We start from the raw sequence: 27238 nt of genomic DNA on the forward strand, positions 1-27238 counted from the left end.
AGCTTGGCTTAGCAGCAAAAGGATGAAAAAAAGAAAAGAAAAGTAAGAGAGGAAAACTGAAAAAAAGGAAAAAAAATTCTAAAAAACTAAAAAGACGAAAATGCCCTTGAGTTAGGCCCCTTTTCGAAACAAAAGAAAGACTTGCGCCTTATTTAAAACAAATCGTGACTGAGACCCTTATTTGAAAAAAATAAAGGCACTTGAGGCTTTTATTTGGAATTTTCCCTCGAATTTTTACATAACGCACAAAGGTAAAATAAAAGTAAGGTCACGTGCCTATTGATTGACCCGTTGCGTTTAACAAAGATTTTCTACAACATCCCCACAGGATTTGTCCTGCGGACTTGTTATCTCCTCAAAGCTCACAACTCACAAGCGCCACACATTGCCTTCCGCTCCCAAGGACCAGCGCCCAGCGGACACTCCGCTCTCTCTTGCTCACCACACTCAGCCATGTCCACTCTCCTCCACTTCACTCCTCCCTCCACTCTCCTCAAACACCAGCCGCCCACCTCCGCCGCCCTCTCCTCCCTCCTCTCCCCTTCCCGGCCCGCCCTCCGCCCGGCTCTCCTCAGCCGCGCCGGCCCCATCAGAGCCCACAAGGTGGTGATCGAGCACGAGGGCCAGGCCACGGAGCTGGAGGTGGAGCCGGACGAGACCATCCTGTCCAAGGCCATCGAGTCGGGCCTGCCCGTCCCCCACGACTGCAAGCTCGGCGTGTGCATGACCTGCCCGGCCCGGCTCGTCAGTGGGTCCGTCGACCAGAGCGAGGGCATGCTCAGCGACGACGTCGTGGAGCGTGGCTACGCCCTCCTATGCGTGTCGTACCCGACGTCGGATTGCACGATCAAGACTATCCCCGAGGAGGAGCTCTTGTCTCTGCAGCTCGCAACTGCTAATGACTAAAAATGAATTCTTTTTGTGCCTCAAAAGTGTTTCGTTCTCTTTTGACTGGACTAGGTGTTGGTTAATTTTTATGGCCAGAGATCACGAAACTATTACGAAACTATCTTCTTGTTCTGAGAATGTTCGCGGGCCAGCATTCATGGACTGCATAGCTGTAGTGGTGGCTAAAGAGTGATGTTGCGATCTCGTTACTGAATTGATGTGCTGATTCAAAAGCAGGCATTCAATGTCTATTCAACAGTCCGTCGCATCATTTCGCAAATCAATCCTGTAGGTTGGTCATTCTACTGTTGAGGGATGAAGATAGCTAAAAAGGAGTGCAGTCATGATTCGGCCGTGGCTGATTTGAGGAGATGACAGAAGAGCATCTTAGTTCAATCCTGGAATGTAAGAAATTTATTAGACATTGAATGGGCTCCCTTAGCATTTGAAATCTGAGGACTAGGAGTTTCAAGCAGAGATGCAAGTATGAATCTTCTTATTGTAAATGTAACACTAGACAAACCTGGGGAAGGTAATTTATGGTGGATTAAGTTAACCTGTGCATTGAAAAGCTTGAATTCAGTCTGTGGTTGCAAACGGGATTATGGTTGCCTTGCCTCCTTGGTGGTGGAGGGAATGAACTTATCTTAGTTACATTAATTTTTTTAGCAAGTCAAAGTTGAAGTGTTGGGAGGAAATTTCTTGCTTATTTGAAATTGGTGTTTGCAGGAATCATGAGATAATTGACACTTACCCGCAAAAAACATAATGTCATGAGATGGATGTACTGATTTGCAGACGGTTATGATCGACTAAAAACTTCTCTCAGAAATTTCTTGGCGTATGAACAAAAACCTTCATTGATAAAAGAAACCAATAAAAAAGAAATCCTTGTCTGTCAACAGAAGGACAATAAATCTTGTACTTGTACAAGAGGTTTGTGCAACTTGGGTTTGTTACAGCTTTCAAAGGATATCCTTGATCAGTAGTCCGTCTTCTCGGAAAAAATGGGCAGATACTACTTTCGCTCTCTCTGCAAACACTCATATCCAGGAGAACAGCGATAACTTACAATGTCACGCAACATATTCTAGATCATATAAGCAGAAGTTGCATCTTCCCACAAACAGTCCCAATCAGCCCAGCAGAATTCCATTCTAACACACGAGATTATAGTGCTGATAACTCTGCTTCTAAATTGTAGCTTGATGGTTGGCTTTCTTCAGTTTTCGTTGCTTAAGTTTCACCTTTACTTTAACCCCATTGTCAATAACAGCCTGAAGCACAATCATAAGCTTTCCCTCCATTTTCTCCCCTTTCCTCGGCATATAAATGATGTCATGGATGTCATCAGCCAATGCTCGCTGAGCCAGAATTTCGCCAACAGCAGCACAAGCCGCTGCGTTTCTAGTCGAAGTCAAATCGAACTTCATGTCTTTTGAGATAGAATGTGCCACAGCAACGACTTTGCTTGTCGCCCTGTGAATGATACAAGCACGGACAGAGGCCTTCGATATGTAGATATCCAGGCAAAATGGTTCATGGTATGGACCCGTGAGTTGATTGAATGTTGGAGTCCTCAGCCTCTTTCCATTGGTAGCGCAGTCAACTTCGGCTTCATCCAGCAGAGAAGGCACATTCTTCTTCTTTGCAGCTTTGGGAAGTTTTTCATCTCGGGTGACTACACCTCGGTCGACCTTCTTTTTGCTTTCCTTTGGATCTTCTCGCCGCTTCGGGGATTTCTTCCTATGAAATTCCAAATTGTATTCTTCGAACTCCTTCGATGCCTTGTCAATTTTGTAAAAGAGATTGCCTCTAATCCTCATGTTATCAATCTCATTGGAGTCGGACTCTTCTTCGACAGATGAAGAATGATCCTCACATTCATATGTCGTATCGGCGAAATTTTCTGTTCCCAAGGACCTCCTTGATCCCTGCCATGCCTGTGCCAACCCAGCTGAGACCCGCCACTGGTCGTCATCCACAAGTTCAATAGCACAACCATCTAATGAAGGGCTGCTATCAGCAAACAATGGAGAAAGCTGAATTCTGTTTGAACAGAGAGCAGTTGTTTTCGGCCCATTATCCACCAACTCGGACCAACCTTTTTCGATTCCCTTATCAGGAACTTCAGAGGCACTCGACCAAATACTGACCAACCTTGGAAGAAAGCGAGAGTTGACCCCCGATGTTACTGCAACGCCTCTTCTTAAGAAAGTAAGTGCCATTGTGTACCTTGGAGATGTCGCGGAGTCGTAGAGTTAGACCTGCCTCAACAAATCATTGAAATCAGAAACGTAAGATGATCACAAGGAGCTCCACGTATGAACCCATTAATTGTGGCGCATGAGCTGAAAAATCTTCAATGGAGCAATTCGTCTAACACCTCATATGCAGGTTACTTTTTTACTCGTTCGTTTCACGTCAGCACAGCGACAGAAGTAGTGGGCTTAGCTCGACGTGCTGATTCTGGTGATTGCTGGGCTTGACAAGTGCAAAAAGTGTTGATCCCTTAGTTGTGGCGCATGAGCTGGAAAAATCTTCAATGGAGCAATCCATCGAACACCTCATATGCACGTTACCGTTACTCGTTCGTTTCACGCCATCACGGCGGCAGAAGTAGTGGGCTTAGCTCGACGTGCTGATCCTGGTGATTGCTGGGCTTTACAAGTGCGAAACAAATTGATCCCTTATCTCCCGATTCGTGGATCGACCGAATGACTTGATTGTCACAGAGGTCGAGGAAAAGACGAAGACCATATCGCGTTCTTGTGAGCACCTCGCAAGCAAACAAGATGTGAAGATGGTCAAAATTGGTACTTTACAGGGTTAACGTGACCTAGTGTATAGTGTCTATGGTAGTTCTCTGGATCTCTACTCCCTGTCAGTCTTGGTGGAGACCCAAGTGTTTTTTCGCTCGGAAAGAGACAAATTAATGTTTCACGTCCCATTTTCGGAGTCTCCGGACATAATCGAGAGTTTAGACAAATAAATAAAATTTGAATATTTACTTATTAGTGCAGAAAAGGTTGATTGAAAAAAAAAGGTTGATTTAAAAAGACTCTTAGACAAAATCCTTGCCAAATCACTGGGAAATTGTCCCAATGGCTACTCTTCCCATATGAAAATAAAGAGGAGAGTAGGGTAAGGACGCATAAGGAAGGAAGCATGAATGAAGAGAGTTCAGTTTCTTCACGTTAATATCTTTGACATAAAGATAGAAGAAGATGGTGACGAGAAACATGAGTGAGACTTGGTTTCACGCTTCTAAATGGAGAGCTCATGTATAATTTAGTCACATCTCTTCTCATCATAAAAAAAAAAAAAAAATCTTAAGCAAGCTGTTGCACGTTAAAAGTCCTTCAACTAAGCTCAAACAGATTCTCGGGCCTTAGCCCAAGAAAGGTTAAGACCCAAAAGGATTATCTACGCGGGAATCTTTATCGGATTTAATCCGTTCGTTTTCCAATAAGGAGTTCTGGGTCGGTTTTGAACAGAAAGTGTCAAATGCGAAGAGTATTTATGTTGAAGCAAGAAGCGTAACACGGATTTTTGACAATTCGACAACCCACTCTTTCGACAATGAAACGAACTTTGATACAAGAGTATCCAAGATTCAACTCCGGAATTTAATCAATGAGGCCGATCCAAATTGTAGGACACAATGCCGGAATTTAATCGACGACACTGGACGGTGGAGGTAGGACACAATACCGGAATTTAATCAACGATATTGGACGGGATGGGCGATGGGTACAACACCGGAATTAAATCGACGGTATCGAACCTAATGAGCAGACGTCGGAATTCAATCAACGACACTTAGCCCTAGATGTGAGTCTCATCGGAATTGAATCAACGATGGGAATCTGAGAGCTATAACTAAGCTAAAGGCTAAAGTTAATTATAGAGACGAGTGTTTGTGTGTTTTTGTTGTTGGGTTTTTTCTGCTTGTTGTGGCCGCGAGGTATTTATAGGCCAAGTCTGGTAACCGTCGAGCGGTTATTTTCTTTGGCTCCACGTTTCATCCTTTTTCAATAAGCCACGCGAGTGGCCCCTTGGCGGTTTCTTAGTTTCCGCGCTCTTTCATTTTTGCCTCGTGGGGATTACCGCCAATCTTTCATTAACCGCCCCGATCATGGCTCTTTTTCGCACACTTCCTCTTCCATCTTTCAAGGGAGATGCCGCCAAAATTTTCTCTGATAAGTGGCATTTCCGAGGCTCTTCTGAGTCTGTCTTTAGTGCTCTTACCCGTAGGCGATCAAAGCTGTTACTCGTCACGTAGTCCTCTCCCAAGGGATAACCTTAGGTGTTAACACAAGCGAAGCACTTTGACCTTGAATGTTACTCGAGTCTCGCGTGAGGTTGTTCTGGCTAGGAAAAGTAGACCTTAAAATTCCGCCGAAGCATTCTATCGCAGCCGACCCCGTTCTTAAGAGATTTCATTTTCCATCTCCGCGTTAGTTGAAAACAAACCTCATCCTACGCTGTGTACATTTTCTACTCCAGTCTTGACCCCAAAGAGCAAATGTCTTAGCCTTTTAATGTGGGAAATGCTTCTTCATACACCATCCATCACCGCAGAAAATACGGCAGCATGCCTTGATTTGCCCCTCTCTGGCTTCACTAAATTCAAACCTCAAACTTGATGCTTAACGTTTGCTGGTTGATAAGCCTGACATGTTCTGTTTAAGGATCGTTGTCCTTGTAGTTGTAGTGAGATCTCTCCAGCGTAAAGTTTCGCGTCCTTCACAAACATGAGTGAGACTTGCTAATTGATCTGACTTTGGGTGCGCACCAACTTAAAAAGACCATCGTAATAGTGGAGGTAGCACCATCCAATATTCAAGCTTGCCATCTTTTGCCATGTGATGGTCCGGAGAAGCATCCCGAGGTTGTTCCCATCAACTTTGACGCGTTTTTTTTTTTTTTTACTAGCAAACGTTGAAAACCCGGTTCCAGTTCCACCTTCGGTTCCGATTTGGTTCCACCGAAAACCGCAAACCAAAACCAGCGGTTCTTGAAAAAATGAAACCGGGAAACAGACATTGGCTCATTAGAACCAACAACCGGTGATTCGATTCTCTGGTTCTTGATTCTACCTGAAGCCATGCTCATCCCTAGTCCCGAGTTTGAAATTAATCAAATGTGAGCTGGAATAGGATTAGTCAGCTCCAAACTTGTCTCACTATATCGTTCCTAGAAATTTTCGAGCCAAAAAGTAGTACGCGGCAAAAGAAAATTCACAAAAGAAACCTTGAACCAAATACGCCTTCTTGCTCCCGCTTCCTTTGTTTCTTGATTAGATTCTTGAACTGCTATGGTGAAGCGTCGCCGAAGTTCGACGCCCGACTTTCTTTGAGCCGATCCGACGTAATAGCAAAACTCGATCGACGCCAATAATCAGTGAGTCGAGGTAGAGCGGCGGCTTATGAGTTCCCAACTGGAGCCCAGCACCGGTGCCCAATAGCGATGTTTCTCCAGAATCCACCACACGTACAGCTCACAAAATCTGTCCCCACGGTGTCTGCATCCTCGTCATGGTTTTCTCCCTTATCCTGAGCCGCTCGTGTCGTCGTCTCGACATCTTTTCTAAGTCGCATTATGCTCCCTTCCAGAGTTTTGCACGCTACATGTTTTGTTCCAAGTGTCGAACATGTAACGGAAAGCACCCTCGTGGAGCATGGGCACTTGATGAGAGGGCACCAATAATGCCTCGCTCCTGATAGGCTCAATCGAAATCCAATCTGGTCCAGAGAAGGTCGGACACCAATAATGACGAACTTGTTTGACAGAGGACACGATTAGACGACACATGATTCAAGTCTCTCTCTCCCGACCAAACTCACCATTGGTGGGGAAAAACAACACAGTTCTGACCCACAAGAGTTTGAAGATACCATAATCCGCCTAGGTGCCAACAAGAATCACACTCTGTTGTAAAGACAACCATGGTTTATCTCCACAAATCAAATTAAAGATAGCAAGATCGAACCTCAAAGGAAAACCCAAAATGTATAACAGGGAAGGGGAAGATGACCCAAGTGGCAGGGGTATGTTAATAAGTCTTTTTCTACTATCTATTACCATCAACAGAGTTCTCCAAAAGTCTGTCACGATGCCATCATAATTACTTTTCCACAATCACCTAGCGCTACAGGTTTCCATCGACATCAGAAATACAGATTCTTACCGCCGACTTGGCAAGAACATGAGAAAAGGAAATTAACACACAGATACTGCTACCGTTGAGAAGGTTAGTGATTACAATAACAAGGCAAGTGGGAATTGAAACAGATTATGGTCATCATATCAGTGGTTACCATCTTCAGGTTTTGTCAATTCTCTCTATCGGTAGTAAGCCTGCTGATAAGCCGGTGCCACGCCATTTCCATAGCCGCCATAGGGAGGATAGTTCATGGGAGGAGCGGGATATGATCCGGCAAGAGGTGCTTCAGGTGAGTAAGCATAGGGGTTTGCTGGCGGACTCAAGCCACCGTACATGGGCTGTGGCGAATGGTATGTCGGGACTCCAGCTGGGTATTGACCATGTGAGGGCGACCGCACATATGCAGGAGCTGCAGGGAAAGAGGAGACGTATGCATTGGCCAGACGACCAGCTTTTGCGGGAGGCATAGGTCCACCATTGTTGGCTCGTGTTCTTTTGTTGGCTGGAACAGCAGCTGGTTGCCTTTTCTTATCGATCTTGACCTTTTCTAGCTGCTCAAGGCGCTTCTTGAGATTTTCTGGGGGGAACTGAGCTTCGAGCTTGTACTCCTCAATGCACTTTAGAACAGCCCGCAATGCTGACTGCTCTTTGCGTGAAGCCAGGTTCTGTCATAAAAGAACATTCCACAGGTGACTGTCTAATTCCATCTACATAAAGTACATCTTAACATAGATTGTAATTGTGCATCAGGCAGAAAACTCAGCAATGAGGTGGTTCCAAATGAGCTCATTCTGCACATATTGCTCGGCAGAAGAATTAAACACAAAAAGCTTCAGCAAGACAGAGCTTGAAGCATGCATGGGGACACATTGTTCCTGTCGAGGCGCATGCATAAAGCTTGTGTTGCTGCGCTGCACGGCATTAAGCTAAAACATGTTTCAGATGAACATTACCATGATATGAACTCAATGACGACCGACTTTGTCATTCTAGTTACTATATGTGAGCTGAAGGCAGGAAAGCGAAAGAAACAAAATCCATACATTAGATGGAGATACCTCGGACATCCATCAAACGACAGAAACTCTTGCAAGACTATATTGAAGACGAAGGATTACAACCACATAAGGCTAAGAATGATTTCCCTAGCAGTTATGCACTTTGTAGTGCCTTTTGTACTAAAATCCTTCCCACATGCAGAGAAAAGGCAAAAGATGAAGAATACCGCAGCTCGGCCAGCATTGTTAGGGTCCTCCAACATAGTAGCTGCAGCTTTGCGTGCATCTTTCAGAAAAGCCTTCAACAAAGGCACAGGGGGGAACATGTCTACAAGACCAACTTCATAAGTAAAATGCACAGCATCTAGCTGCTGTCCCCTGCTGATCAGTTCCTTGATAATATCTGCAGATAAAACAGCCAAGAAACAAATCACTTAGCATTCACCTGCTTTAGAGAGGGAAAAAACTGACAAGTTCAGGACAAAGCATACTACAGAACTCTTCAACACATCCTACCCTCTCTGCAGAACTTTACCAAGTCCATCAAAGCTAAAAGGAAGTTCTAATCACTCTTAGGATCCATCACCAAAAAAAAAAAAAAAACTCATCACTTGATTACTAAAACTCTCACAGGTAACGGCTGAGGTGCCACATTCCACATCAGGATAGGCTTACGATGAATATTTTCATCCCTGATAATAATGACAGATGAGGGAGGGATTCACATATCAAGGTCAAAGAGAGACATTGCAATCTTCAGACAATGCATCATCACCCATCATTATGAGAGCCAGCTTGTCACATAAAAAAGAAATCAAAGGAACATATTGCCAGTGGAAATAATCTAAAAGACAAGAGAATAACTGGATGCTTAATTGCACCATTGTCAATTTAATAGCATACTCTCACTAGAGATCAAACAAGTACCAGTGGCTTCTCCCAAAACGAAGGTCACTAAGTTGTCAGATCAAGTAAATTATGGCACCTACAAAACAACCATTGGCCTTCTTTGTCTACACTAAATCCAGCACAAGGGAAACATTTTTTATCCACTGCCAGAGTCTTTTATCAACATAAGATGCACGCTTCATTGATCTTCTTAGAAGAATTCCCACATCTCGTCAAAAGCTAGTTTGACTGGCTGGTAGAACTTCAATCTTATCTCTCTATTCTAGTTTCCAAACTCAATGTAACAAAATCCCCTCCCAAGGTCATCCTGTAATGGATATCAAAAAACACCTATTTAAGTCAACTAAATTAGATTACTGTCCTAATCCACCACAAAATCTATTGAAAAGACATGATCACCACAGCATTTCCCCAGAAAAACCCAGATCCTTGTGGAAAGTACAAACCCATCTTCCCTTTCCTACTACTATGAACTCGCAATATCCACTGAAAGTGAACGAAAAATCCTAGCCTCATATATTGCAACCCAGACACTTCGGTTCTTTTCGTTCTGCGGAGAAATTTCCCAGAGATATCAGCAAATTACAACCGAGGTTCACTACGAACAATAATGAGCACAAATGAACAATCTCAAGAAGTAAAATGACACAATTACCGCAGCAAAGAACCCAACTTGCGTATCACACAAACGATTCCCACGCACTACGACACAAAGAAGCACAATACGTCAGTAACATACCAGGCATTTTAGCTCCCAGACCAAGCGAAACCGCAAGCTTGGGCATCTGCTTGCGCCAGGCGGACCCAACCACGAGCTTCCTATAGAAATCCACATCCTCCTTCTTCACAATCCCGAACGTCACCAAATGCTGCAAGAAAGTATGCACGTCGGGCGTCTTCACGTTCTCGATGCCGCCTCTCTCCTCCAAGCTCGCCTTCCACGTCTCCGCGATGTCCTTCGCCCTCTCCTTCACGCTCGGCGTCACCAGCACCCGCGACCTCCCTATCACTGGATCAACCACGACCGGAATCAGTGACTCCAGGATCAAAACGCAAGCCCAACCCAGGTCATTCCCCCTATCTCCTCCTCGCTTATCCACAGGAAAGACCTCAGATATCGCCTCGAGCACGAACTTCGCCGGATCAACGCAGTTGACCAAGGCGAGATGCATTTTCTCCCTCATGACGTCCAACTCCTTCTTCTTCCCAGTCACGAACCTCCAGAACTCCTTGGAGTCCATCCTCAAGCAGAAAGACTTCAATTTCATCAGCAACCCATCACTATCGTCGACCTGGCCCGGCGAATTCGGCTCGAGCTCGTGACAATTCTGCTCGAGAGCTCCGAGCGCGGCGTCCTTGCTCTTCTCGACCTTCTTCAGAGCGATCTCGACGCTGCCGTCGATCGTTGTCTCGCGCTCGTCGAGGCCGGTTAGGGTTTTCTTCGTCTGGTCGTCTAGGGCCCGGAGCTTCTGCTTCAGAGCCTCCGATTTCTTCATGAGGTTCTGCTCCAGAGAGGTGAAGTGGTCGGAGAGCTCCTTCCAGAGGAGAGTGCAGCTGGTCATCAGCGAGGTCTGCTTCTGGAAGTCCTCGAAGCTAGGCGGCTGAGCCGACTCGCCGCCTGGATCGGGGATCGACCCCATGCTGAGCCGGTGAGTCGTCGCTGTTGGCGACTCAGTGAGTGAGTAAGCGACAAGGAACGAACTGTTGGAGGAGAGAGAAAGCCCGAGAGGGGAGGGGAGAGAGAGAGGGGGGGGGGGGGGAGAGAAGGAACCCTAGAGACGTAGAAAGAGAGGGAGATAAAAGATCCGAGAGAGGGAAGGAAGAGGACAGAGATACGTGGAAGATTGCGACGGCGACACGCGTAGGCACTGTCCGAGAAAAAAAGTCAGTGGCGAAGCGGGTCTAGAGTGCGCCGGGGTTGCGCAGCTTAGATATGGAGAGGGTGCTAAAGTTAACAGTTGCCTGAAGGTGCGCAGGTTAAGGCTTGAGAAAGGGAAGGATTGATGATGATGATTTCCAACTTTTCAATTCTGCCGAAATTATGATAAAAAAAAAAAATCTGCCGAAATTCTAATTTTTGCAACTCCGGCATTATAACTTTTTCTTTGATTTAAGAAACAAGTAAAATCTTTTCGTGCTCTCCTAAAAATTTTTGACCAAAAAAAAAAAAATCCTCAAATTTCGATACCGCTTAAGTTTATGGAAAAACAAAAACAAGTTTTCAATTTTGTCAACCTAAACATAAATACACCCTTCAAAATATCTTTCCTTTGGCTTGACGGTTGACATTTCCTCCTTTTTTTTAATATTTTTCACGTAAAAGTAAAATAGTAGTTAAAATTTATTAAAAAAATTTTAAATAAAGGCTTTAAGTGAATCTTATTTTAAATAAGAACCTAAAATGCTCTCTTTATTTCAAAGAATAATCTAACCAAAGATATTTTCATCATTTTTTTCTTGATTTTTTTCTTTTTTCTCATTTCCTTTCTTTTTTTTTTTTTTTTTTTTTTTGTGACCGGTGAGAGTAGCAACCCTCGGCCAAGCCCTCACCTCGACGGCAATAGGCGAGGCGAGGCCGCCCTCATTGGCTGGGAGTACGGCCTTCGCATGGGCGCGGCGAGCCCTAGCTCTCTCCCAATCTGGCAAGGGTAGCCTCGCGCTATCCGGGTAAAGGTCGCCTCACCTCTAGCACTCGAGGTAAGGCGACCCGGCAAGCCAAAAAATAAAAAATTGAAAAAAAAAATCACGAATACGTGTTTGCTCGGATCTTTCTTTAAATCAAAGATGGCACTCCAAACTCTTATCCGAAATAAAACTCACTTTATACGAGCTTCAAGTACTTATTTGAAATTTTTTCCAAATTCCTTTTGACTAAACTGAAATTGTGGAATGTTCGGTAGCCTTCAGTGAAAAATGTAATCCCCTCCACCCTTTCTAGACCACTCCACTTTGCACCACGTGTCTATGTATGCAATTTTTCCGCTTGGAAAAGCATCCAAGACGCATATTGATGGTTTGATTTTGAGTCTAAACCTAGGCTTAAGACTTTTCATCATTGCGTTTTTGATAAAAGGTTGACACTCAGCGAGTATCGTAAGGTCCCTTTTAGTAGGTTAGAGAACCTAGAAAGATCACCCCCAAACCCACCCCCACCACCCCCCACCCCAACCAAAACCATTAAAAAAAAAAGAGTTTATAGCAGAGATATCGAATGATATGAGAGAGGAAGACCGAGCAAATTTCGATTTCGTTTGTTTTGCGAAAAATAAATAATTTATAAAAATATTTTTTTACGAATATGCACTTATATCACTTGAAATAATTAGCTAATAAAAACTATTTTCCTTATCGCCAATAATTTATGCCTAAATATTTTCATAAACGATAAAAAAAATTTCATTATTCATTTTTATTAGCTATAAAAGCGATCGGTTTTAGAAAAATATACTTTTTAAATCATTTATTTTCGACGAAACAGAATAAAATATTTATTTATAATCAAGTCGAAAGAATAATGCGACTTCAAGTTGGTACTTGAACGCAACAGATCATAAATATTACCAATATTATAAATATGGTTAAACTTATGGTCAATGAATATTAAAAAAATTGCCTCATTTGGAGATAAATATGATTAATTTTTTTTTCGAATAAATATGGTTAAGTTTCTACATGGAAATGCTTGGAAGAATGGAATTAGACTTTGAGGATGAAAATAATATTCTTAAGAAATTGTCTACCCGCAAAGTTGTTAATGGTCACCGCAAAAATCCCATGAAATACAACAAAGTCTCAAATAATAATACTAAATTTATCTGGTATTTCTTCAAGAACTCTAAAAAAGAAACGATTGGAGAATAAATGTTGATTTTTAAGAACGAAAATAAAATTTGCAAAAGTGAAAATTATTGGACCGGAAACGTTGAATTTATAATAGTGAAAAATTGTGTTTGATCATGTACAAAATTTTTTAAAGTACATTATGAATGGACATTATGTTTCAAAAGGGCACAACTTTTCATGTCTTAAAAACTATATATTCAATTTTTCTAATAATGAAATTAACCATTAATTAGTGTCACTTCTGGTCCACGAGCGTGCAAAATGTTAAGTGTGTCTAATAATCATGCCAAAATCGTGCAATTACTCATGCACCTGCGCACTAGTATTGTAGATTCTAGTCCACTATCCCATGTGTTCAATAGGTTAGAAGCCTTCCACTTGCATACTAGTCTACACACTCATATCTTTTCCTTGAGGTACAAGGCACCACAAACTATCAATAATCCCTCACTTTGTTTGTAAGGCAAAGTCACAAAAATAATTTTATAAGATATAAGCCAATCTTTTGATACATAAACATCCATGTCTCTTTTGAGCTAAACCTTTATTTAGAGCAAGTATCTCAAAATTCTATAAAAGTTATAAGAAGATGTAGCTTTAAACTTGTTACTTTAACAATCGAATCAAATTATACTAATCTCTTGTTCCATCGAAAAGTTCTATAATTTAATTAGCACTAATACAGACTTGTGCTTGTTCATATTTCATTAGCTCTCTAGAAAGTGACTTTAACTTTCATAAGAAGAGGCACCACTTCTAAGCTCATATAGGTGAATTATCTACCATGTGTTCTTGTTACTAATGAACACATTAATAATTTTTTCTATACTTCTTTAAGAATATAACTCAGCCTACAAAAACGTAATAAACGATATTGACTTTTCATGTCTAGGCTAATGTCAATATCAAACAACTACTTTCAATAACTTGTTGTTACCCGTTATACCTTATAACTATTAATATACTAGTATTTGGATGTGTTACCATTACTGGTGTTTTTTGTTAAAGGATTACTAGTATACCTGCTTCACTTTATCCATGGAAAAAGCAATATCTAGGTATAGCACAATGCACATATGAGAGAAGAACACTACAACAATCAAAAGTTGTGCACAGCCGTAGGAACATTCAAGTACTTCGATGAGGACCTCAAGACAATTTTTGCTATATACCATCTTGTCAGTTTTCATTAACTCAAGAACCAGTACCGATAAAGAAACATCCCACAGAGCATTTGCATATAATTCCTCAAGGAAAGTAAGATGATGCTCTGAGCCAGTCTAAAGCATTGAAAGGCCAGCAACTCATCTTTGCAGTATCCAAAAGAATAAGATAGGTTACAAGTGCTGATGCAAAGAAGGAAAATGTTCTCTGAACAGAAAGAAAAGTATTGTCCTGCAAGATGCATCAAACAAAAATTTTCCAGTCAAATGACACGATTATGGATGGGAACGAATTCAAAACGCATAACTGCAGGAAGACAAGGGAAGACAGCATGCAATTGTCTAGTATGATCATTATATGCCAAGATACATGAGTGAGAAGAACACACGAGACAAATCAACATGGTACAACTTTTCCCTGGCTGAGTTGCGAAGACTATGGCAAGCCAATAGAGTATGGCACCTCAGTGAAAATGTCATTTAAACCAGAATCCTGCAGACCCAAATTCATTCTACTAATGCTTGAAACCTGGCCTTGAGATTAAGCTAAATGCAAAAGTTGTTTATTTAATTCGTCTCTCCTTCCAATCACTCAGACCAGAAATACCATTATATCAACCTACTCAGAGTCTCAGGCATTTGATTTGGAAAGTAGATCTTTTAGGACTAGATTGCATGACTAGAATCCAGGGAAAGCTACTGCACGTCAATGTAGTTTTGAGACAATCTATACCAGGAGTTGCTTCTGCTACCCTAAATTTACAGCTACTCCAAGCATAAACACGTGAGACCCCTGGAGAGGAGCAAATATCATTGAGCATATGTTACCTTCCGTTCCAAATTGATAACCTTACCTGCCCTGCTTTATTCTTCCCGTCTATTACTCTTATGCTTCGTTTTGAAGGTGAGGAGGGGATGAAAATGGAAAGAAAATCTAAAATTTCCTCCTCCTCTCACTAAAGTTTTGAACTCTTACCACATTTTCCACACCACCCCCAATTTTCCTTCCCCTCCCCTCCTTCCCAAACAAAGCATTAGCACTGATCCTTAGGAAGAGACAACTGGAATGCCTCATAGAAATCACATCATAGTGATAAAGAAATTCAAATTTAGTCTGAGTATAACCTCTATAAGGGCTTTTCTATGGGAATAGGAATCCCTAAACACACTCTAACTGACCGCCTTGCATAGTTAACACGTAAAATATATTCCTAGAAAATTCAAACATCTCTTGATTCTATAATGACATTGGACTCTAAATCAATAGTCTATAAGTTTCTATTTTCAGCATATCTAAAAAAGAAATTTTTGATAACCCTAGGACTAAGTTTTGTTCTCTTAGGATTGGCTACTCTATCATATGCTAAACAACCCACACTTTAATATTTGACAAGTTTGGTTTTTCACCTTTCCACGATTCATAAAAGGCTAATGTTATTTCTCTTGATTGTGAATATAACAAGCAGTCTGCAATGCCTCTTTCCATATATTAATTGGTAGCTTTAAATTTGAAAGTATACAATTAGTTATTTCTTCTAAAAACCTATTCTTTCTTTTAGCCAAACCATTTTGTTGTGGAGCATGTTCTTCACAAAAAGATGAAAATTCAATCAAAAAATATTCTCCACCTCTATCTAGATATTGAACTTTAATTTTCTTTTCCTATTGATTTTGTATCCATAAATTTAAAATTAAAATATTTTGCAATCAAATATTTATTGGTACCTTGCTCCTCTATATTGTATTTGAACTCAAGTGCATTCCTTATGTCTCTGAGATATTTCATCTTAGTAAATCAATATCAACATCAACACTAACATCACCTTTATCCCAAATTAGTTGGGGTTAGCGGTCGATGAACCCAAAAATAAATAAAATAAAAGCAAGACCTATTGAGGGAAAAGAATTAATTATATAAAATAAAAAAATATATATAAATAAATAAAATTATTGCATCTTAGTAAATAAATTGTATAAATGATCAGGGCAAAGCAATTCATCCTCTTTATGTTTTATTTTCTCCTTGTTGACCCTTTCAATGGCTTCTGCACTTGGATGTCCTCCTTTAGTAGCAGAGCAGTCTTTGGATCCTCTATAAGTATCAGATTGAGATTCGGAATGTAAGAAATCTTCAAAACAATGAGAAGTAACATTATCTTGTCTTTCCAATGAGCAAAATTGTTGCCATCAAATAATCCAGTTTCACCATGTCTTGACTCATGACTTTGATTGACTCTGACTCCATTTTTACTAAAACAATTCCTTAAAAAAAATTTTAAAAATTAATTGGGAAGAATGGAATCGAATTTTGAGGCATGAAAAACACTATCTTCAAGGAATTGGTTACCCATAAAATTGCTAATGGTTATTGACGAAAATCCTCCAGGATACAACAAATTCTTCAAATGAGAATACCATATAGTAATTCTGGTATTTCTCCATCAACTTGCAAAAAGTGAATTTGGAGAAAAAATTATATTTCAAGAACGAAAAGAAAATTTTAAAAAAATGAAAATTATTGAACCAAAAACGTGGAATTTGTAATAGTAAAAAATTATGTTTGAACATATACAACCTCAAACCCTCTGAAAGGTTGCATCCTTTTGAGAGTATATTGAAAATAAACATACCATTTCAAAAAGGGCACAACTTTTCATGTATTAAAAACTATAAATTCAAAACTTTTTTTCTTAAAAATGATTATTAATTAGTGAAAATTCTGATTCACAAGCATACAAAGTGCTAAGTGCGCCTATAACGGCGCCAAATCATTCAATTATTCGGACAACAGCATACGAGTACCGTAGTGTCTAATCAGCTTAGCCCATGCTCTTCAATTGTAAGGCTAGAAGCCTTCCACTTATATATTGGAACACACATTCAAATATTTTCGTTGAGGGACATGGCACCTCGTTGTTTGTTTTACCAGCAAATTATCGACAAGCATGGCTCACCTTAGTGACGAAGAAGACAAAGCTTGTTGTAGCTTTTTTTCATCCGAAAAAGAAACCCTTTGATTTAGCTTGTTCTTCTTCGTTGAACGACACCGATACCCCAATCGGTCCAATCCAACACCCTAAACCTAAAAGGGGATCGATGAAAGCAAATTAGAACTTGCCGGGTATGACCAATTCGGTTCCGGCTCCCGGATTGACCCTAGACCGTTGCTCAACCCAACTCTATATACAACAGTGTTATTTGGCGATGCAAATCAATAAGCTTAACGTATCCGCTAGTAACTCCTTTTTATTTGGAATGTCATCTTCTATACGACTCTTTTATAGATATATATATCATTTCCACACCAATTTTTTGAGTTATATTTTGAGAATATTTTATTTCCGTTATCACTTAATTTTGATAGTAAGGATGCGCATTTTAGGTTGTTAAAATGTTGAAGAGTAGTCCGGGAACAGAGGGTTGCAAAAGTGTTTCTTGCGTTTAAAATGTGTTAAGCTTTGATAAAGTGTTGAGAAAAAAAAATTTTTAAAAAAAAAAAAACCTTAGAAGCCTATCATTAAAACGCAGCGCGCCATTACGCAATTCGTTGGACGTGCTTTAATGTCAACTCAGAGACGCAATTCGAAGCAATAAATAACCCTTGGGAAATACCACGTTCATACGTAGTTCCACCTTTGAAATCGGGGAAGGTGCGCAGGATAAGAGAACTGGGCAAAAAGCTTTTTGGGATTTTTGAAGAGCCCCCTGTTTGGTTGTAGAGGGAAACAGTAGACGAAGAAGAAGAAGAAGAAGAAGGTGAGAGAGAGAGAGAGCAACTTTCCCAGAAATCGAAGAATGAATGTGAGAGAGTGGGTGGGGGGTGGTGGGGGCAGGGGCCACTGACCCCCACATGGGTTGAGTCAGATAAAGTAAAGCCATTGCCGGACACTGCTCCTCCTTCTCCTCTTTTTTTATTTTATTTATTTTTTATAATTTTTTGTCTATTTTTAAATTTTATTCCCGTAATTATTTTGTTTTTTTGGTTATTATTTTGTACAAGTAGACAGTCGGATCAGATGCATGTGGCCTGTGCACATTCCCTGCCAAATTCCCAGGCACGCGCTTCAGCCATTGCAGAAAAAAAAAAGTGATCCCGTATTGCTTCTCGAGAGACAGAGGAATGAGCAGCTACAGAGAATGGAGTATTCTAAACTAGAAATTGGAATATACTGAATATGCATTTGATAAAATTGCAAATGAGTATTTAGAAAAAGTCAATTTATGTTCAGTTCTCATGATCCATGCTTAGTATGTCAATGCATTATCCGCCGGTTGATAAGGGTATTAAGGACGGGACGATAGTCGAGATGGAGGCGAAAGGAATCGATTTTATTCTAAAAAAACAGAACAAGAAACGGATCCGCCTACGGACATGTCATTTTTTTATATCAATGTGATCTCTTTTTATCTATAAACTGATTATACCCCGCGCTTCATCGGCCAAATTACACGTGTCGTCTCGAATTCGACTTGCATATTAAGATATTTAAGTATCACACACCGTTTGTGTACAGAGTTTGCATGCTCCTTTACAGACATATATACTTAAAAAAATTACTGGACATACTAACAAATTATAATGCCATTAATTTTTTTTTTTCCTCTCTTGGCAGAATTTTGAAATAACTTCACATCAATTTCAACAAGTTGCAGAAAAGTAGGCGTTTTGTTGACTTGGCAAAAGCATGTTTGCTCCTATTATTTGTCCCCGAACAAAGAATCTGTTTCTGTCCCAAAAGGGAAAAAAGAAACAAAGTATCTGTTTCGTTTACAGTAGAATATCCTAAGTAATCACTAAACTGTGTTCTGGGTGTGCTGGCCCAAAAACAAAACTCGTTTCTTTGTTTCAAAAACTTTTCCTTGACGAATTTACGGAACAATAATTTCCATAATTTGTGCCTAACATGAACGGATTCTCTCTCGAAATACAGCAATATTAACAATGAGATTATAATGTACCCTAAATAGAATTTAACCATTGATGTTAATGGTGGCAAAACCTGATCGGATACTCAGAGAGTATTAAGTCTGAGTAAAAACCGACCAGCCACGGAATTCTTACCGACAACGATGGTGATGGTGATGGTGGTGAAACGCAAAAGGAGAGTATTAGTACTCAAAAAAGGAATTGAAATAGTGAAAATCGTGTTATTTAAGTATCGATTGCATTGTCCAAGAAGACAATCTTACCAGTTATGGTCGTACGATCCAGATATTTGGAATAGAAAGGTCGACTGAGCTATTTTCTTGTTATGTCTGCCACGATCACCAAAAAAAAAAAATGAGCCGACCTAATAAGCTCAAAATAATGGTAAGAGTATAAAACAAAAGTCATAAACATATTGTGTTGGTACTAATTTAGTTCTAAACATTTTTATATTGTTAGCAATTCAGTCTCCGACCAATTTAGACCAAAAATCGTTGACGGCTCATGTGGACGTTCTTTTTTTTTCCCTTTCTTTTTAAGTCTCACCAGATCTAGCGAGGGGTTTGACCCCCCCCCCAAAAAAAAAAAAAAAAGATCTAGCAAGGGGGCCTCACCGATGCTCACTCTAAGCCAAGCGAGTCTAACCCTTGTCGGCCATGGCCTGTGGCTGACTGCCAGTGACCAGCCACCGGTAGAAAGAGAAGGGAAAGAAAAAGAAGGCAAGAAAAGAAAAAAAAAGACTAATTAAAAAGGTATAGAAAAAGTTACACGTCAACGCCAACCGTGTCATGTGGATCACCAACATCCACGTCGGTATCTAATTGGATGAATGGACTGTACTGATATGAATGCGAAAAAGGTAAAAACTAAATTAGCTTAATTAAATTATTTAAGACTAGTTGGAAACATTTTTTAATATTATTCCCTAACCATGGTCGATCTCGATCCCAAATTTCGGGTTGTTGGACGAATGAAGGATAAGCGCGGATTTCAAACTTACCCATCAGTGGGAGATTTTTCAAAGCTCCCCACTAAGCCAGACGTGACATCATGCAAGAAATAAAACAAATCTAAAATAGAACAATTTAAAAATCATCCCAAGGATAAAAAGAAATAAAATAAACTTTATAGATGCATAAATTGATGAATCTGCTGTTGACATGACAAACCGGAAGCAGTCAGGCACACAAGAAGAGACCGTGGGTCCAATTTGGTGGGCGAGGAGGAGAAACCAGAGAGAGGAGCTCAATAATGCATGGGAAGCAAAATTCATTCTCGAGACGCGAATTGCACATCGTCCCCACCCAAAAAAAAAAAAAACCAAAAAACCAATGGCGAAAAGATTCATCGATTTGATTCAATTCGATGCAATTCATCGGACCGTGAACTAGATTTCGAGCATTCGCGATAATGATGGCGATTGGGCCGGAGTCCATCCATGCATGCATGCGTTGTGCGTCGTCACTGCTTTCGTTTGCAAAGGAAGGCGACAAGAAATTTAAGGGAGATTCGAGATTAGAGAGTAGCTAACGTGTCCCAATCCTTGCTGGGTTCTTTTATCTTATGAAATCGCTCTTATCATGTTTGTCACTTGGACACCAAGTATCATGATGGGTCCACGTTGGGGGGTGCTGGTACGCCGTGAGCAATGATTGTAACCGATGGCTCGAAACAGGGTTTAACCAATGATCAAGCAAAGTGAATAGGCTAAACCAATGTTAGCACATGGAACAATCACATTTTCCTTTTCACTTGAGAGAGAGAGAGAGATTACAAAACCTGACCCATCACGACTCGACGATGGAAGGGGAAAGAAGAAGGTACTTACTGAGCATGTGCACGAGCATGTTTTACCTAACTACTCAAAACAACATTAGATCCGATTCGGATATGTTCATGCATGAGAACGTTCAGCAAATTCTCTTCTACGATGACGAAACTGAACTCTAAAATTCGAGTAACCCCGTAAAGAACTCGAGCAATTAACTAAAGTTGCCGAGTGAGTTGGTCTAATCAAGCAATGCTAAGTCAATAGTTGTAAGGACCATGGAATCATAGTTAATCCTTAGGAATCTGAAGCGTGTGGGAATCTTGCACCTGACCATAATCACCCAGTAATATAAAATTCAGACAGCTAAATAAAATGAAGTCGCCTACCAAACTCAGTCGACAAAATTAGGCACCATTTGACTATTCTAAGCCCTGCCTTTCTACCGTTTCATCACCAAAGGCAGTTTGCGACAACCTGGAGATAGCCTTGTTCAAGAGCTATCCTGAAATATTTCAGTATGTGCATAGCTATGAAGGATCGAATCACAAACTCCACAATTCAGGAAAGGTCTTAGAAACCTCAATCCACTGATTATGCTGCTGGACCAGTATTTAACTGCCCTTTATTAGGGATTGAACCCACTTATGCACCCAGTTCATGGGTTTAAGGTTGTCTAAAACATAGATAACCTACAAAAGCACAACCTCAGATGCATCCCAGAACTTAAAAAGGGGCAAATTATCCAGAAAACAGCAGAAAAGAAATGCGTGAAGCGATCTATAGGTGCATGCTTTCCTTGCAACAGCACTAACATGAAGAGGAAGTATCTAGCCATACATTTTTCCACTTTTCAACCCCTTTCAGCCCTTACTTGACTCCTTAACCCACCTCCATTCACTTCCTTTTCACTTCACATGTAGCAAGTAAATGCTGCCTCCAGTGAAACAACAAGGTTAATTCTACCTGATGAAGTGGTATTTTCCAATCATACTGCCGAGAGCAATCGTTTGCAGCCTCTGCTATGATCGTCAAATTTTACCGACAAGAATCTAGATAAACTATACAAAAAATTGTCCACCGAGAGAGAGAGAGAGAGAGAGAGAGAGAGAGAGAGACGTGTTTATTTATGTTCTGCAGGCAGCACAAATCAAAATGTCCTCAAGTAACAAACTTGAAAAAGAAGAGCAAGGCAGAGCAATGATAGTCGATTTTCTGCAGGTAGCCACAAATCCAGCACGGCAATGAGCAAGAATCGAATGATTAGCTTCCTGGTTCTTACAGGAATCCATGGAACCAGCACCAAAACAAAACCACGAGTAACAACAGGAACCAGTGGGATTTCAGGCAGAGAAGATGGCATGGGAACTTGACAATAAAAGCATCTAGCACTCAAAATTAAGCACAATCTTCAGGCTATTTTATATTCTAATGGCTGGAAGACAAGATGCTGCCCTTTAAATAGAGAACACTGACCCAGGTTACAACTTATAAAACCTGTCCATGGACCCTCTACTCCTAGCCTTCAATCTTTTAGGAGCAACTCTTCAGACGTCAAATCTTTCAACTAGTAGGTGCATTTGTGGTGCTCCTTAAAATAAAGAAGGGACTGCAAACCACGCAGTCAATTGACCAACAGAACCAACAAACACATACCTACACCACAAAGAAGAAAAGGGGCCCAAAAGAAAACGATGCAAAACAGAGCACAAAAGAACAAAGAAGAAACTACAATAGGATCAATCTCGTTTTAGATCTGTTTTACTAGAAGAAATCACGCACATCTCTCACTGTATGAGAAAAACAGCGCATGTAAGTGTGGACTTCCCGCAGCTTTCCACACTTGATATAGACTCCAAAGAACACACCTTGAAGGATATATTAGTTGGGCATATCCAACTTAACGCTGGAAAAATATTATGCTTGTAAATCATCATTACTATATCAAAGTATAAAAAACCATACTCAAAGGCTATTCACCTCTTGATAATCTAGCATTGTCAGCAATTAACACATAGGTATTCATCCCTTCTCACAGCCACTAAAGGTGAAATTCACACTCAACATACTTTAGCTAAGAAGATCTATGTCATAAGCACATTGAGTTGTGATAGCCAAATTCTAACTGGATGATAAGCCTTCCCTCCTACTCTCAAATACCACCTTCTTCCGTGTGTCAAAGTCCAACTTATCTATATCCAAGGCTGTTCCAAGATAACCATAGAAAGTCCTCCTTTTCTCCCCTGTCCTCCCATCCACCCTGACAAGGTTTGGATTGTTTTCATCATCCTTCCCCAATGTCAAGGGCTGTAAACGAGCCCAACTCTTGCGTCCATGATTGTCCTTCTCAAAGTGTTCAGCTAGCTGCAAGGCCTGTTTAAGGCCTGATTGGTCTGCAGAAAACTTAATCAGGGTTATCCCTAGATGACCCTCTCTGCCATATAAGGACTTTGACTTGCCACCCACAAATCCAAGCTCTGAAAACCACAAAAGAATAAGAGAACACAACAAGTCAAAAAGAACTACAGTATCTCATATACCGAGCAGCAATAAACCCATATGGATGTCATTCGCAAAGGTTCTAATTAGGTCACTATCTAATCCAATTGGTTACTCTTGTTTGAAGAAAATTAGACTGCAGAATAGACACTAGAATTATTTTCACCAGATAATGCCAATCAAAATAACAAAAAAAAAAAAAAAACTACAAGTGTACATATATCTTCACCCTAACAAAGGTTGATCAATACTGCAGCTCAACCGCTTATCGAATACAGAATCTACCATTCTATCCCCCCCCCCCCCAAACCAAAAACCCCCATCCAGGCCAAAACAAAAAAAAAAAAACGAGAAGAAAATATCAGCTAGCCTTATTTCATTTCCAGATCAATCAATTATCATGACCCAGTGGCCATGATTACCAAAATGTATGAATCAACCATTCAAAAGGACATTGAACCAATCTGACTAATTGATTTCACACAATTCAGTGATCTAAACTAGTCTAGCAAGAGTAATTTTCATGTAAAGCAGCCAGTTTAATGTATTCTGCACACAGTCCCAAGCCCGAATAACAGGGAGAAATGATACATAATGTAGAAGATAGTTGAAACTTCTAAATGGATTTACAGTTCATATTTGCAAAGCAAATATGTCGAGTAAAGCTGGACACCATCACTAAACATGTGGTATACAAGAGAAAAAAGGCAAAGTACAAAAAACATCTTCCCCACTGAAAAACTAAACAGCATCACAAGGAAAAGAAGATGCTACTATTCTACCCTGATCAGCTCTAAATATCGACTCAATCATACAGGCGTATAGTATTTCCTATATTGTTGTCACTACATACTATCTGCCGCAGCTTGGGAGAAGAGGAAAGCATTGAACATAAGGCCTTCAACTAATACACCGAAGATATTGACCGGTACTCATTCAACGAAATTCTATGAACTTGTACAAACAAAAAAGTAAAGGTGAAACAGGCACCTACTAGACCAACATTACCTTGAATCAAAACTTAGTAGAAACACCGAGATTCAGTGCTACATGACCTCAAGTACATCTATCAGGCTGTTGAACAGATGAAACAATATCCGATCCTTGACAAGATCAAACAGATTGAACTCCAAGGTATGCCGTTTGAAAGCATGCCTCAAGAAGCTTAAGCTTAGAGCTTGGTATTTCAGATCTAGCTGAGACTATTATTGGATTTAGCAATTGGGAAGAGCAACTTAAGAAACTTATAATATGTCTACCATTTTACTTTTGCTGAAGAGATACTAGAAGTTGCAGCGTCATCAAATAAGATATCTTTATAAGAAATTTATTCACCTTCACTCATACCCAAAAGCTAGAGGAGCAACATCTACTTGTAGCACCTCCTTCTAACTTTTACAGGTTGAATTTTGACCGACTTTTGATGCTGATCAATAAATTAAGTAAAAAATAAAAATCAGAGAAAAGTCCCCAAGGCTTTAAACCTGCAGCTAAACCAATCGTCATATGAGGCCCTTTCCATACTTAGTAAAAAATAAATAGATTAACGACTAACAGCTAGTACTATCATATTATCTGTCATAAAAACGTTATGCAACTCCATTGTAATATACCCTATTGAAATTGGTTAACATGTTTTGGTCCCTGGTACATTACCCACCCTAACCCTACCCTCAGACACGCACAGACCAAACCTATTGGACGTTAAAAGATTCAAAAGCATTTAGGCACCCGATGCCTATAGAATTCTCAGTAGTTAGATCTAGGATGCATCGTCTGTCTCGATGTAATCCCAATTAACAAAGACTTACTCAGATGACCCACTGCGAGTGTAGAACAACATCAGTGTGAAGCATACCAAAATTTGAAACTTATCACTTACTTTGGTAAGCCTCAAACTTATAGAAAAAGGAGCACGATTGGCAGTCTCTCTGATATTTCAAATGATAAGCAGAATTTCTAATTGTTCAATAATTAAGGAACCTCGAGTCAGGAATACAGCATTGAATTTAACTGATGATTTAACTGAAACAGTCTTCATGTCCTCGTATGAAGAACAAGTGGTATTCTGGTTCTAAGAAAACAAAATGCTATAGTGTAGTACTTTCACAAGCTCAACAAAATACAAACTCAACAGCGAATTATTTCAATTACTAAGTGACTAGCATGGTATTCCTGGAACTATTCAGCTCTGTCAAGTGGAAATTTTCAGAACTAGTCCAACCATTTTTTTGCTTCAAGATGGGGATTCTGAGGTAGTACTGATATAGCACAGTAAAGATCAAATAGAAGAATCTCACTTTACGGGCTGAACCTCAAATATGTAGTCATTTATTAGGCAAGACCTCACCAGTAAACTTGGTCAAGACTTGTGGGGGAATGACTATACCAGATCAGACCTAACACTCATAGCATAAGGGGGTTTAAAAGGTCAGGCTGCAGAAGAAAGTTGGGTAGATGGAATAGAGTAGACCATAAATGGATCACACCAGTTGCAAGAGCCTTGAAGAACAATAAAGCATGGAGGTGGATTATACCTCTGACATAATTATCCATGGCTTTGATTCCCAACCCCTCCATGCGCCCTTCTTTACTCTTTCCAGTAATTGTGTTATGAATGATAACCATTGGCGGCCACATGATCAGATCCTCCAGGTTAGCCGCTGCTTCTTCAGCGGGTAAGGATTGGTAAGCCTTTGAATTATCGGGAGGCTTTGCATAGTTCCAACTCATTAAAGCACATAGAGCTTTGTGTAAGCCCAAGTGATCCACACGCAAGTCAGCATTTTCTGAGTTGTAAGCATGCATGATGAGACCATGCACATCTTGAAACTCTTTAGACGACCTGTATTTGCATATCAAATGAAATGAAGAACTTCTCAACTATATCCTAATATTGTTGGGCACCCACAAGCTATGAATGCAGAAGACTTACAAAATGAATTCCGATATGGAAAGGAAATCTGACGCATCAAGGCCAGTAATCGGTGCCATTACGCAAATTAATGTACTATAACAATTTGGCAATCAGAAGAACTGCCTCGTCCATTCCCTTTTTTGCCTCACCAACGTTGAAAAGCAGTAAAGGGCCATTACTTATCTACCACAAAATCAAATCAAGAAGATTTTATGTGCTATGATAGGGCTCTTCTTTTAGATAGGTAAACATAATCTACTATAGGGCACATCAGTTACGAAGGACTCAGAGAAGAATTTCTCAAAAGGCCCATTTTTTAGCTCTAGAATACATCTAACAAATGCAATTCAGCAATGCAAGTGCAAACAGAGGCCAGACCAGTCAGGTTATGTGCAAAAATCCACCCTCAAATTACTTGAAATTCTTGTAGGCAACCAGATCTGAACTGACCTGAGATTAAAGTTAAAAAAGAACTGGATTGAAACCAGTCCCACTCCAAATATGGTTTTCAGGTTTCAAGTAATTAAGTGAGGAGTTACTTTTTGCAAATTAATTAGTTGAAGAATGACTCACATATAGTTTTTATTACAATTGTATCACATTGAATAGTAACATTGGACAATCATCAAAAGAAATGAAAACACATGGAATTTTGTGTAAGAATGAGGGGGAGAATGTGAATCACTTTACATTGTAATCGAGCTAGACAAATTTGGACTACGTATTTGCAGTTTTAAAAGTAAAGAGGGTCACTTCAGGCGCGATGCAACACGAACTTTAAGCTTGGAGAAGGCCCATTAGCTTGTGTGTTGGGAAGAAGAAAGATAGTACGATAATTTCTCTACTTGTCTTTTGGCTCATTAAAGAGACAGATTGAATCCGCCTGCGACATCTTTAGAGGTGCTTGGTCATACCCCCTCCACATTGTGTATTGTGGGCAGTACAGTTTCATATTTCTAGTTTGTTTGAAATGCAGAAGCAATCTTTTGCGTTTAATTTTGTATAGGGTTGTCTTTCATCATGAAGCCGCCATGTAGGGGAGGTAAGTAACCCCTTGGTACTTTCATAAATATTTATAGTAACAATGCACTTTTTTGCATATCTTAAAAGGTCTTGATGTTGTTGTAAGCTTATAAACCACATAATATTAATAAAGA

At 40.2% G+C, this 27238-nt stretch overlaps 4 protein-coding genes across 5 annotated transcripts in view; 1 reads left to right on the forward strand and 3 right to left on the reverse strand.

Annotated features, from left to right (window-relative positions):
- The first annotated feature begins 433 nt into the window (after positions 1-433).
- Positions 434-1168, forward strand: LOC115729137 (ferredoxin C 1, chloroplastic-like). Its single transcript, XM_030659584.2, has one exon. It carries the CDS (start codon positions 454-456, stop codon positions 904-906), a length of 453 nt encoding a protein of 150 aa, XP_030515444.1. The 5' UTR covers positions 434-453; the 3' UTR covers positions 907-1168.
- Positions 1169-1730: 562 nt separating this feature from the next.
- LOC115733134 lies at positions 1731-3795 on the reverse strand. The gene is made up of 2 exons (XM_048274600.1): positions 3471-3795; positions 1731-3155 (listed from the first exon to the last, which is right to left on the reverse strand). The coding sequence occupies exon 2, from the start codon at positions 3114-3116 to the stop codon at positions 2082-2084; it is 1035 nt and encodes a 344-aa protein (XP_048130557.1). The 5' UTR covers positions 3117-3155; positions 3471-3795; the 3' UTR covers positions 1731-2081.
- A 3147-nt stretch (positions 3796-6942) lies between these two features.
- Positions 6943-10734, reverse strand: LOC115729128 (FRIGIDA-like protein 4a). Its single transcript, XM_030659576.2, has 3 exons — positions 9704-10734; positions 8283-8458; positions 6943-7722 (listed from the first exon to the last, which is right to left on the reverse strand). The coding sequence occupies exons 1-3, from the start codon at positions 10602-10604 to the stop codon at positions 7237-7239; spliced, it is 1563 nt and encodes a 520-aa protein (XP_030515436.1). The 5' UTR covers positions 10605-10734; the 3' UTR covers positions 6943-7236.
- An 11642-nt stretch (positions 10735-22376) lies between these two features.
- Positions 22377-27238, reverse strand: part of LOC115729126 — a 30670-nt gene continuing 25808 nt past the window's right edge. For both annotated transcript variants that reach the window (XM_048273295.1, XM_030659572.2), the window contains 2 exons: positions 25702-26009; positions 22377-23142 (listed from right to left, as the gene is read on the reverse strand). In XM_048273295.1, coding sequence (XP_048129252.1) covers positions 22787-23142; positions 25702-26009 — 664 coding nt within the window. In that variant the 3' untranslated portion in view covers positions 22377-22786. The remainder of the gene's footprint in view (positions 23143-25701; positions 26010-27238) is intronic.

The sequence above is a fragment of the Rhodamnia argentea genome, chromosome 1 (assembly GCF_020921035.1).
Source record: "Rhodamnia argentea isolate NSW1041297 chromosome 1, ASM2092103v1, whole genome shotgun sequence".
In the NCBI taxonomy this organism is placed as follows: domain Eukaryota; kingdom Viridiplantae; phylum Streptophyta; class Magnoliopsida; order Myrtales; family Myrtaceae; genus Rhodamnia; species Rhodamnia argentea.

Coding starts and splice junctions, on each gene's coding strand:
- LOC115729128 (XM_030659576.2), bottom strand. CDS start 10,604: ATGGGGTCGATCCCCGATCCAGGCGGCGAGTCGGCTCAGCCGCCTAGC. Junction 8,459..9,703: donor TCTGGGAGCTAAAATGCCTG/GTATGTTACTGA, acceptor TTTTATCTGCAG/ATATTATCAAGGAACTGATC. Junction 7,723..8,282: donor ACAATGCTGGCCGAGCTGCG/GTATTCTTCATC, acceptor CTTTTATGACAG/AACCTGGCTTCACGCAAAGA.
- LOC115729137 (XM_030659584.2), top strand. CDS start 454: ATGTCCACTCTCCTCCACTTCACTCCTCCCTCCACTCTCCTCAAACAC.
- LOC115733134 (XM_048274600.1), bottom strand. CDS start 3,116: ATGGCACTTACTTTCTTAAGAAGAGGCGTTGCAGTAACATCGGGGGTC.